Here is a 13,237-nt window from a genome sequence, read left to right on the forward strand (position 1 = left end):
AACGCTGTGTTTACATTTACTGTGGATACATAGCTGAGCCGGGCTGTTAGATGAAGAGTGGTGTCATAAAGTATGGATTTGCTATACTTAAGCTGACAAAGCTCATATTCAACCAAAAATCCCCTGGCTGTATGTTGAAGGGAATCTGGCCTGAAGCGTAAGCTCACAATGCGGTGCCAAGAGGAAACACTGATGCAAAGACTTTTTTCTACCAGTGCTGCCAAACAGGCTTTTAAAAGCTCAGAGAGACACACCTTCTTATTCTGCGCACAGGGAGATGGGACACAAAGTAATGCATATGTTAATGTTAAGCTTGCTGCCATCATTTCTCTAGATATTCATGAAAATTTCTTATCTGCTGGACACATGGAGAAGCAAAACCTTTCTAAATTACACAAACATGATAACTGCTGTACTGAAGAATGTATTTTCGGTTAACTCAGTGCTCCCGAAGGAGGTGTGTGTGACAGGAGAGAGGGAGGGAGGAAGGGAAGGAGACAGGGAGGGAACACATTTCTGAGTGTCGTTTTTCCCTCCAAAACCACCCAATAAGGTCAACTTTGTTTTAAAGTGTTAGATTTAGGAAATTTTCCTTAGTGAGGAACAAACAGAAAGCAGGAAGTCTAAACAAAAGCAAATTAAATCAAGACAAGGACGTTAAAAACAAATTTGGCTTTACATTTCCGTGGAAGTAGGTCCTATATCTAACACTGCACAAGGTTTCTTGCACAATGAAAAGAGAAGCAGAAGTCCCTTACACTGCCTCGCTTTGCCAGAGAATCACCGTAGTCTGCTGGCAAAGTCCGCTTGCTGGACTTTTTCTGCTCATGTTCAACTGCATCTTCAATTATAGGCTCAAGCCTCATCTGGACAAACACCAAAGATTGGGATCAATGTGTTTTCATTATACAAAGAAAGATCTAACACCCTGTTTTATGTCTCTGCAGTCCAATTAACCACATGACTAGCAGGATTCAAAGTTAAAGAAAATGCAAAACCCCAGCAGTGACAAAAATCAAACTTTCTAGGCCCCGACTTAATCTCTTGCCAACTTCAAGGTTTTTAAGGTCTGTTTCTGAGACCTGTTTGGGATTTCAGCATCTTCATTCAAGATCCCACCCAGGAAACTAATCTATTAAAACCCCAGAATTTAAATACCCCCCCGCCCCCAATTTCACAAAGAACCTATGTCCATCTGTCCCCTCCCCCCACTCTCCCCCAACCCTTTTGCAGTGAAACTCATCCTTAGGGAAGAGCTACCGTGCGAACCTGCGCCTGTCCTCAGACACCGAAGTGCTGCTCTGCATTACCTCTGTGAGGATCGTGGTATCATAGGATGGCTGATACTTTTCTTTTTCGTGAGCAGTTCTCTTCTCCATCTTCTCTCGATCAGTTTTCTGTTTCCGGTCTGCACCTTTCGGCTAAAATACAAAGCACGGTAGGTTATTTCATCTATCAGGTTACAAACAACAAGCAAAACGGGGCTTTATTTACTGAAAGCTTGGTTTCCATCTCTTACCTTGAAAACTTTGATTTGGCAGCTAGCTGAGTGTAGGTGATCTGTGTATTCCCCATTTTCGTTCTGCTTAAAGGTGTCAACCTGGATCCTGAAAGGCACTCCTTTTTCACCTCCATGCTTCCGTGGAGTGAATTCTGTGCTGATGCAGTGTACCTAAATGATTTGGAAAGTGTTCAAAGTGCCATCCCCTAATTTGTTCCTTCATGTTATGTCCTGCCACCTTTATAAATTCAAGATCCTTTAAAACAAACTCTTGTATCTTAGCCATGTATCTGTTCCAAATTTCTCTGACTGCTTTTAATACTGGCTTTCCTTTCACAACTCTGAGCCTTTTCTGAGCTTTTGGGCAAGAGCTCTCGTTTCCCACTCCAATGTCTCTCCCTCTAAGGCAGGACTTGCTCCCATCAAGGGTACAACAGTACAGAAGTGTCCTGCCTACGTCCCCTACCTCCACCTCAGACAGTATGCTGCTCTCAGACCCTGGGTCCTAAGCCCAAACTCAATCCACAGCAACCCTCACCTCATCATTCAGAGCTTCCACTGTTTGCCCTCTCCTGCCATGACCCCACTCTACCCTGACAGTCATCTTACAGCTATTCCAACCTACGTCAACTTGGGGCGCTCTGCCTGGGGAACTTCCACAGTCCAGGAAGCCCACGGCCTGTCCTACTTGTATGCATTTAAACTCTTTGTCAGCCCTTCAAAGGGTCCTGAGGGCAATACACATCTCCCACCACTCTGTACCCTCTCCTAATACCACCACAAAGGTAGCTTCAGGATACCTCACAGGATTAGGAAACAGATTTTGGTAATTCCTGACTGCCGCACAGCCCACCTTCTAGTGACTACTGAAGTTAAAACTGACCCCTGGAGTACGCTGTGCACAGCCTGAGGTGCAAGGCCAGCTCTTACACCACTTTCATTCACTACATAACTAGTTGTCCTGTTGGAGAAAAGTATGAAACAACGTTCAACAAATATGAGCCGTGTCCCTAGGGACCATTCATTTATGGGAGATAATATCTGCCAGGCCTCAAAAATTCAGAATACCAAAGATTCTTTACTGTTCACAAAAACCATAGTCTACTTAGGCTGGGCAGCAATCAAGCAACACGCCTTTTCTACATACGAGTACTTCATCAGTACCACTTACAAATGTGAACATCCTAGGTATCAGAATTACCATTTATTTTATATATAATATTAATGCTTATAAAAAAACATCTCTTAGATACAAACTGAGTATTTTTAGGTGAAATGATGGGCCTAAGAGTTGCTTTAAGGTATTCCATCAGTAACTTACAGAGCGGAAGGAACTAATAACTCTTGAAGTCACGTGGTAATTACACAGATTATCATTGTTCTTTTACTTTTGTGGAGATTTGAAAAATCTCAGTATTAGAATGTTTTTTAACCAAGAATCTTCTATTTTTTCAATCACATACTTTAAAATAGCAGCTTTGGTTCAAGAGAAATGCATCTTATGAAAAATGGAAGTTTATTTTTACTAGCAGTAGTGTAAGTAACATTTGAATGTTTTCTGTATCAGACTGCTTTTATATGTTAGTCTGTAATAATGGATTTAATCGATTAACCCCCAATTTAACAGTGTATGTTTTTTAAAAGACCTTACAAAGCAGTTTATAAATATGCTTTTAAGAAAGTGGTATCATGCATCAAGAATTCAGTCTTGCCCATGGCCTTGCCTTATAAAGGCTATGCTAGTAACGTCATCACCTCTAGGAATGTAGAAAATCCAAACCTGAATGAAGGCGGATGTGCGTTTCGCAGGGTCCCACAGAAATTCAACTGCATTTAACTGGCTTGGGTTTGTCCTCGTGTCAATGATTCCCACTGACATTGGAATATCTGTATTTTAAAAAGGAGTTACATGGAAACTGACATACTGTGAATAATTTAAAAGCTTACCACTTACTATAAGTATGTTCTAGTGAAAAATGGTATACCTCCAAGATGAACTTTTTTTCTTCAACATTCTCCATGGTCAACCATTTCAACACCAAAACCCACCCAATTCATACTTTCTTACAGCACAGTTTCCATATCATTCTACTCAGAAGATGATGGGCAGTGCCCATTGAGAATTAAATAAATAGTTTTGAACTCATAAAATTCTTGGCTCAGGGTCTTTTAGCACCAAAAACTAAAGCTGGCCCTCAAACATGGGTGAGAACTGCGTGGGTCCACTTACATGCAAATGCCTTCAATAAATACTGTAAATATATTCTCCCTCCTTAGGATTTTCTTTTCTCTAGTTTACTGTGCTGTAAAAATACAGTTTATGATACAAATAACATACAAAATATGTGTTGACTGACTGTTTATATTATCTGTAAAGCTTCCAATCAACAGTAGGCAATGAGTTAAGTTTTGGGGGAGTCCAGTTATGTGCAAATTTTTGAGTGCATGGGAGTCAGCGCCCCTAATCCCAGTGTTGTTCGAGGGTCAACATTTTAAACTATAAAACAACTCAAGGCACATGGGATCGCTCGCTCCAGAACTCTTCCCACAGCTACACACGGTGCCGACACGGACATAGCTAAATGCCTTCATCTCTCTCCCCCGCGGTCTTCCGAGAGTCCACTGTACCTAAATCAAGAAGTCTATCTCCTGGGCGATTCCACTTCCAACCTTCAAGTTGCTGATGCTCGGTATACTGTAGCCGTCTATCGTGGAATACAACTCTTATGATGCTCTATGGAATAAGTGGGGAAAATGAGCACTTTTAATGAGTACCATTCTAGCTAAAACGCAGAAGCGTTTTTTATGTCTTATGCATTCCTACAATAGAAGAGCATACGAAAAACAAATTCTGCTTTAAACATTTTGTCACATAACTGCTTTGATCTTTTTTACCTGGATTATTGGTGCAGTTATTTGGTGCAAAGAATTACAATACAAATATAAAAAACCTAAATAAAATGATTAAGTGTAATTTTTATTAAAAAATCTGATATTGCAATTTCAGAAATAAGGTCCATGCCTAGAAAATTCATGAGCAAAAATTATATTTGTATGAAGAAAGCAATGGATGAACACAGGAATTACTAACATGAAAGGTGGCGTAAACAGAGGCAGAGAAACCCAGGCACAATGGTAAAAACTGTTCACTTAAAGCGACAGTTAATAACCAAGTATCTTTAAAAAGAGAGTCGCCTGGCAGGAAGAATGGAGATCTGCCCCCACCCTGAGAACCTATATGCAAAATTCACTCTCAACTATTTTACCTGAAAGTCAGCTTGTCTAAGGCAAGCAAGAAACACACACACACAAGGTAACTTTATTCAAACACCCTAGTTCCTAAGAAAAGGTTTTAATTCAACTCTACAAACTCTGGGCCAAGTCTCTGTTCTCTGCCCATCATTCCTCCTTTACCTCCCACAGGTTTGGGGAGCCAGCTACTATTTCATGCCAGAGACAGGATTAAACATGTCATCAAAATACATTCAGATAACAGATTTGTACTAATTCATGTTTCTGACACATTTATGAATAACTTTCTCAGACTATGCTGCAATAAGATAATCATGATTCCAGCAGACTCTGCTGGTATGAGTAGGAAATAATTTGTTAACAATACAAATAAATACTATACTAATACACCTACCTTCTACACTCTCCAATAACGTCCAAAATGTAGCTGGCAAACATTTTGAAGGGAACCAGTTAAAGGTAGTGGTATTTTAACTTGAGCCAATAAAGAACGAGTCAGTAGTTCGGACCAACATGGGGGAGTCTGTGCAGGCTCTGGTGTCATTGATCCACACCCACCTTCCCCACCTGTGACCATGTCTGCAGGGCCTGCCCAAGCAGCCCCCGCTCCGGCACCTGCTTCACACCACTGCCTGCTGGTGGCAAAGCCCTCAATGACAGTGCCATGGGCTGGTGGTGGCCCCAGGTTCACATTCACCTGCAGGTTGACCTCTCAGAAGAAAGTGTAACAGAAAATGTAATGATTCTGATTATTCCATATTTAGTAAGAACCAGGTTAAATCTAAATATTCAGATGGAAATAATGTAAGAATATACAGTTTGACTTAACAGCTTTCCCAAACGCTATAGGTCAGACTAAGATACACAGTAAACAATATGAAAGAAGGAGCGACCATAGTTTAAAAACTGCAAGATATAAAACCTCTTTAATGAAAATGGAAGGGAAAACTTGGTACCTGGAAGTTCTGATTAAAAGGAGACAACACATCTAGAGAACCAGCAAGAGATAAAGGAGCCCTAGCAGTAAGACTGAGACAGAACCAGCAGAAATCACAGCACTACTATGAGAGGCACACTCCAGTTGTTTCAAAGTGAAACGGTGCAGGCAAGAGGGGTCCTCAAACAGGGCGCCCATGTGAGAGCTTGGAGATGACTGGCTCCACGCCATGGGGCCACGCCTGCCCAGACTCAAAATGGCAGCTCAGTAAAGCTGGGAGGATCCGGGAGTGCTGGCAAGTGTAGCTGATTGTGGGAGGAGTGAGAAATGGGGCTGCAAAGGAGGACTGGCATAGGGATTTAAAAGGAGCCGTGTGGCAGCCATTAAGGGGAGAACCATGCAGCTTTGGCAGAGTGGAGACCCCCTCACAGCTTTGCAAAGGAGAACCACTCGGCTTATCCTGGCCCACGACACAGCTGATGGTGTCAGGAGCCTGAATCTACTTCTTTTCCCCGAGATGCGGTACCCAAATTAGGGCAGAGGGAGAAGGGAGAACTGTGTGTGACTATGGGTATCCTAAAGGACTTTTGATATTTTAATGAAGACATTAGGTCACTACTTTAAGTCTGTATAGCTTTAAATAAACATTTCCTTTCCTTTTCACAAATCTCTGGCATTGAGAGACATCTTTCCTTTGGTGGTGGATAAGCGAACCTAGTGGGGGGGGGGTCCTTTCAGTAATAGTACATCGTACCCCCCTTGGTCCTGTGTTCGGTAACAAAAGCACCCAGTAGTTGATCCCCAAGGCTCCCCATACAAGAGTCAAAGATCATGGGGCCAAAGAATTAAATTCTAGATGGCTGCAGAATACTTCAGGGACTCTCTAGCTGAAGAAGGATTTGATTTTTAGAAGTTTATCCTATAGCCTTTGGCAGTGGCAGACTGTAGCTCTGAAGGCCTGGCAAGCTCTCAAGGTGTAACTGAATATATTCTGGCATATCCACCAAAAATCAGACGGGACTTATCAAGTGGAAGATGAAACTGATTTAAGATCTTTTAAAATTAACCCTTTCCAATTTTTAAAGCAAACTTTTAGGGATACTAATGCTTTCAAAAATAAGTGCCCTTATTATAGCTGGATGGTTTCTCTACTTAGTTTCTTTTAAAAAAAAAGGGAGAGAGAGAGAGAGACACTGATTTCTTGTTATTATTGATGCATTCATTGGTTAATTCTTGCATGTGCCCTGACCAGGGACTGAACCTGCAACGTTGGTGTATAGGGACGACACCGTAACCATCTGAGCAACCTGGCCAGGGCCTTAATTTCTTACCTTGCATTAATGTTGTGTTGTAAATGTTTTTTTTTACAAGTTTTAATTTGGAACAAAATCTAAGCAAGTAAGCTTAAAGCCATCACGCAACTACTTAACTCTGCCATTCCCAGTTTATTTGACAGGCTAGCTTGCTAAAAGCATTATAAACATTGAAGTCTTATCTATTGGACTGGTTATTTTTAAATCTTACCACCTATTCAGTGAACTGCTCTAGTGAGTCTGTCTTCACTGACAGATAACAAACTGCTGCAGAAAGGACTTGCTTCACTGCTCTGACGGAAACTTCATTTTGGCATTTGATCTTGGTGCCAAAGTTCATTATACTTTCCTCAGAACACAGAGCAATCATGAATAATAAACTTAGTTAAAGTGAGTTAAAAGTATGAATTAGTAAATTTCATAGTCAAACAAACAAACAAAAACCCATGGGAGTGGATGGAACAAGACCGGCAGACTGGTAACTGTTGGAACGGTGGGAGAACGTAACATGAGGACTCACGACACAGGCGGTTTATTATAACCACCACACGACAAAACGTGGGTTCTTTATACCATTCTCTCTCCTTCTGGGTATATCTGGATTGAAGAGTCCATCAAGCCCTATTCCATTATGTTAAATTTAATTTTTATAATAAAAAATTTTCAACCCTTTCATTACACTGATTTTTTTTAACGAATCAGCATCTGAGACTTGTAGGCTGGTTGAGCAAGCAGTAGTTCTTTGCCACTAGAGTCCAGTGGACCCAAACAGGGCTTCTCACTGAGAAACAATGTTGATGGCTTCTAAAACAGTGAATCTACTCAGTACTTACTATGGGTCAGAAGGCCAACAGGGGGGCATTAAAAAAAAGACCATCTGACTCACCCTCTAGGGAAATGACCAAAGCCACTGATAGAACACAGACATGACAGACTCAAAGTGTAGATGACAAACGTGAGAATGGGCAAATAACCTCTCCTTCTAATCTGAGTATGTTGGGAGACCGAGTCAGAAAGAGGAAGCTGGGACCTCATTCCAAATTGGCAAGACAGTGCTCCGGTGGGGACCAGAACCTTTGTCTTTGCCCTCAGCCTCCCACAGGATGATGGAGGGCTTCTTGCCCCAGGAGTGGGAATACTAAAACATCCCAAACACTCTGAGTCATCCAGGTACTGAGCCGCTGGCTTACTAAAATACCCCAAATTTGCTAGCATTAGTATTAGTATTCATGCGCCCTACTGAGGCTGCCTTTCACATGCTCACCCTCCAAAGAGCCAGATCCACAGAGGGGAGAGTCTTTCCAGTGGAAGGTCTCTGGTACTGAGGGCTCAGCAGTGCCTGACATGGCTCTCTGCGGGGAGATGGATGGATCAAGAGAACTCATACCCGCTTCTTTTTGCTAACATTTAACCAACCTAAAGTTTTGCCTTTTCCCAATTATGTAAGCTTCTTCCATAACCCTGGCCCTGTAATGCTATGGAATTTGTAATGAACTGTGGTGCACAACAGATAGAGGTTAGAAAGAGCCACCTTACATGACAATGGGAGGGGCGGGGCCAGTTCTGAAGATGTATCCTACAAGCAATGATTCAGCTGGCAAATGCCTACACCTCCTATACCTGGAATGACAAACTTTTTCATTAGGATACATCAGTAAGATGACCAGAGATTTCAAATTTATAGAAATTTTAAGAGGTGAGGTAAAGGACATTCTATTTTAACACTTATATTTTTTTTCACATTATCCTTTTCTTTTAAAGAGAAACTTAGGGTTTTTATAGTGGTGGTAGGTCTCTGCCCACATAGCTGCAAGTAATTTTTCTATGGTACCTTTCCAAAGGGCTTTCACATTACCTCAAAAAAATCAGGAGCTTTAAAATAGTCATTATTTTTAGAAGTGAAATTAAATAAACTTTTAATAGAAACTCGTTTAATAAAGCAGTTTAAAAAGCAAAACTGCCTTTTAAAAATCACTGCAGTGCCTGCTATAAATGTAAATGGACTGACCTTACCTTCACCAACTTCCCAGTGATCTCAGGCACGTCGCCCACTTTCCGATTATCCAGCATTCGAATTTCGTAGGACTGACCTATTTAAAGAAACTGTGCATCAAAAACAATCCATGCAAAGAACAACACTGTTTAACAAACTTTTAACTATTTCTCAAAACATAAAATTATCCAATGTTAATTTGCTAGAAAAGCAAATTCAGGCTTACCTCTCTTTCCTGAAAATCATGCCATCCTTTGCTTCCTACGCTATTACAGAAGACTCTAGAATTCCTGTCAATTTATTTTCATCTGTTACCCTCTCACATTAAGTCTACATTATGTATACATCCAGTATCTGAAACCAACTTTTTCTTACAGTTTTATTGAGATACTAAATTTACATACCATAAAATTCACCCTTTAAAGTGTACAATTGGCCCTGGCGGTGTGGCTCAGTGGACTGAATGCCAGCCTGCGAACCAAAGGGTTGCAGGTTCGATTTCCTGTCAGAGTGCATGCCTGGGTTGTGGGCCAGGTCCCCAGTGCGGGGCTCAGGAGAGGCAATCACACATTGATGCTTCTCTCCCACTCTTTCTACTTCCCTGACCCTCTCTCTAAAAAGAAATAAAATCTTTAAAAAAATAAGGTGTACAATTGGTTTTTAGTATACTCTTGTATCCAGAGTTAGGCCACCATCACCACCACCAATTTTAAAACATTTTCATCATCCCCAAAAGAACTCAAACCCATTAGCAGTCACTACTCATCACTCCCATCCCCCAAGCCCCTGGCAACCATGATTCAATCTACTTCCACCTCTAGGGATTTGCCTACTGTGGGCACTTGATATAAATGGAATCACACAATGTATGGCCTTTTGTGACTGGCTTCTTTTACTACATGTGATGTTTCTGAGGTTTATGCATATTATTGGATGTATTAATACTTCATCCCTTTTTATTGCCAAATATTATTTATTGCATAAATGTACCATATTCTGTTCATCCTCATTAGTTGATGAACATGTGTGCTGTTTCCACTTTTTGGCTATTATTAATAATGACACTATGATCATAGGTGCATATAGGTTTTTATTGAGTCAGGATCAAATTTTAACCCTGTAGCCTCCACCCCTTGTGTCCAATGAACCCAACTCATATTTCCTCACTGCTCAGTTGGTGTCCATAAGAAAACACATATAGATATTCATACACCAATCTATACAATTAGGAAAATAAGCTGCTAACCAAAAGTTAACAATGTACTTTCAAATCCACAAAAATGATTTCTAGATCATGTTATTAAATAATAAAAATGACAGTATAATTGCTATGTAGAAAATCAGTAGAAATTAAAAGTGCTTTTATTATTCTTTTATGTTTTAGATTTTATATATTTATTTTTAGAAAGAATGGAAGGGAGGGAGAAAGTGAGGGAAAGAAAAATCAATGTGCAAGAGAAACATTGATCGGTTGCCTCTCGCATGTTCCTAGCGGGAACCTGGCCCACAACCCAGGCATGTGCCCAGACTGGGCATGGAATCAGTGACCTTTTTCGGTTCTCAGGCCAGCCCTCAACCCACTGAGCCACTCCAGCCAGTACCATATGAAGTTGAGGCTCTTTATGATATAACTAATATATTGTTTATACACCAATGGGGCTTACAAAAAAATATACACAAAGGGCACTAGAACATAGGGTCAAAATACAAGAAAGAGTCATCAAACTACAACAAAATCACTCCAGGGCTGGTGATGGAAAACAACTATACATACTACGTTCCTAAGGAATGGGTCTTTAAATTTATGCAATAGATTGTGAGATTAACAATAAATGAACACTTCTATGGCAAGAGATATTTTTATGTTAAATCTGTAGCATATTTAACAACTCAGAACAGTAAGATACAACTTTTAAAATAAAGCATATGAAGATGTCTTTGAAAAATATACCATTATACATTTAAAATTACCCTCAATCTCATAAGAACTCAGGAAATAAAAATTAAAATGTTTGTGCTAATTATCAGATCAAATAATGTTTAATTAAAAATCAAGTGGGGAAGAATGGAAGAGAAATAAACACATAAAATATGGGGGTATATTAATTAATAAAGTGTTTCTAAAAGGCAATCTGCCTGCACCTGTTAAGTTAAATATTGTAACCTTCAACTCAGGAATTCTGATTAATCAAGACAAAGAGAAAAAAATGCAAAAAAGGGAATATTTGTAATTCGCATTACACACAAACAGCTAATCTCCCCAATACACAGAAAACTACAAAATTGCTAACAAATGCCCAACATCTCTATAAGAAAAAAAACGAGCAAATGACATGAACACAGTTAACAAAAGAAAAAAATGCCAACAGTTTTTAAACATATCAAAAGACAATCAACTTCCATCAGAGAAATGCAAATTAAAACCACAGTGAAATCCTTTTCCACCCGACAGGTTAGCATAAATCTTCAGTTCGAGTTGTGCAGGCTAAAGGGAAACAGTCACACTTGTATTAGGACAACAGGACAGGGGAAATGGAAGCAGCAGAACTCTCTGGGGACATTTGGAAGGGAGAGCCTGACCGAACATTTTCTGGAGTATCAAATATAAAGTTTGAGACCAAAGTTTAAAGTTTTTAGCCAAGGAATTTCTCAAGCCGGGGAAGAGCACAAGGAGTAGATTTGGAGGAGAAAATCAAGTGTGCCATTAAGCCCTGGCCAGGTAGCTCAGTTGGTCGGAGTATCATCCCAATATGCACCGGCTGTGGGTCGACGTCAGGTCATGGAACATACAGGAAGCAACCAATGAATGCATAAAGAGGTGGAACAACAAATTCTCTCCCTCTGTCTAAAATTAATAATAAATAGGTTTTTTTTTAAAAGAGTGCAACTGAATACACTAAGTCTGAATACCTTTTGGACATCCAAGTTGGTAATCAAGTTGGATTCAGAAATATGGAGCGCTAAGAGGAAGAGATCTGGGTTGGAGATATTAATAGCGGCCTTCTCAGGGTACCATTGTTGGGTAAAGCTATTTTAAAAAGCAACACCTAGGGTGTGAGTGAAGGAAAAAGAAGAGGGGCTAAGGAAACTTCTCTGGGACAGAGAGAAAGTCAAAAAAGAGCAGCTGGCAGGATGGGAGGTGGACAGCGCGCACAGTGTCCTGGGAGCCCTACACTGGCTGCTGAGGAGGGAGAAGAGACCCATCTCACCCGGACTGTCTTGTGATCTTCAAAAACTCAAAACTCTCAGAACTGAAAAAATCAAATTAAGGAAGAAATCAACGGTCCTATCCTCTTTTGTATTTTTCCTAGTCAACCTAACAAAATATAAACTTCAATCTGCTTCCACAAATAGATCTCAAGATCTGTTCCTCCTATATTAAAGCACTGTCGCTTTTTATTCTAAAATTAAGTGTTTGGTTTTTTTTTCTTAAAGTCCCTATACACATGCTTCAAACAATTTCCTCATTAGAAACTTTATGTCCTCAACTCATTTAAAAATTCCTCTCCACCAACAATGTTCTCCAATGTTAATACAACTGCTTGAGTAGTACTTTTATTGGTTTCATTTCCTCTTCTATTTAATCCTTTTCCATAATAATATTATCAACACAGCTTCCTGAAATATCAGTCTAGGTTCCAACTAAAATATAAGAAGGTTCTACTATTATTGAAGTTAACATAAACAGCAATATTCTATTAAAGTATGACACTGGTTTTCAGTATGCAGTATACTAGTTGCTAATCCCATTTCTAGCTTTGTCTCCTGAATTTACCTTTCACGTTTTGATTTTTTCACTCCCTTTTCTGGCTTAGAAATGCAAAAGCACTGACAGAATTGAAAAATACAAGTGTAGTACCTCCACACCCCCAGACACCTTTGACAACAGACTCTAAGTCCAGCTTCCACAGACAGAATCCTAAGATGTGACAGCCCCTACCTTGGTTAAATGCAAAGCATTTATTTTTAATGTCCTAATATACAACTTTAAAACAAGAACCAGAGCTAAACTCAAGGAATCTCCTACAATGTGAAATAAAATGAAAAAAAAAAAAAAAAAAAAAAAAGACACGTATGTGCCTTATCATGAAGTTTCGGTCAACGATGAACTGCACGCATGATGATGGTCCCAAAAGACTGTTTTGGATCAGAAAGATTCTGATCACCTATTGACGCAATTCATAAAAATTCTAGCACAACGCATTACAGTAACAGCCAGGCCTTCACATTCACTTTCCACG

General features: G+C 39.9%; 1 protein-coding gene across 3 annotated transcripts in view; it reads right to left on the bottom strand.

The window, feature by feature from the left end:
- Positions 1 to 13,237, bottom strand: part of UBP1 (upstream binding protein 1) — a 53,635-nt gene that overhangs the window by 19,606 nt on the left and 20,792 nt on the right. For 2 of the 3 annotated variants that reach the window (XM_053669080.1, XM_053669081.1), the window contains exons 3-8: positions 9,017 to 9,093; positions 4,130 to 4,235; positions 3,282 to 3,388; positions 1,520 to 1,672; positions 1,311 to 1,421; positions 759 to 866 (exon numbers count right to left, since the gene is read on the bottom strand). In XM_053669080.1, the coding sequence (XP_053525055.1) occupies positions 759 to 866; positions 1,311 to 1,421; positions 1,520 to 1,672; positions 3,282 to 3,388; positions 4,130 to 4,235; positions 9,017 to 9,093 (662 nt within the window). The remainder of the gene's footprint in view (positions 1 to 758; positions 867 to 1,310; positions 1,422 to 1,519; positions 1,673 to 3,281; positions 3,389 to 4,129; positions 4,236 to 9,016; positions 9,094 to 13,237) is intronic. The other variant, XM_037148197.2, reaches the window with a different exon arrangement.

Source organism: Artibeus jamaicensis, unplaced genomic scaffold (assembly GCF_021234435.1).
Source record: "Artibeus jamaicensis isolate MK-2021 breed Jamaican fruit bat unplaced genomic scaffold, CSHL_Jam_final contig_519, whole genome shotgun sequence".
NCBI lineage: Eukaryota > Metazoa > Chordata > Mammalia > Chiroptera > Phyllostomidae > Artibeus > Artibeus jamaicensis.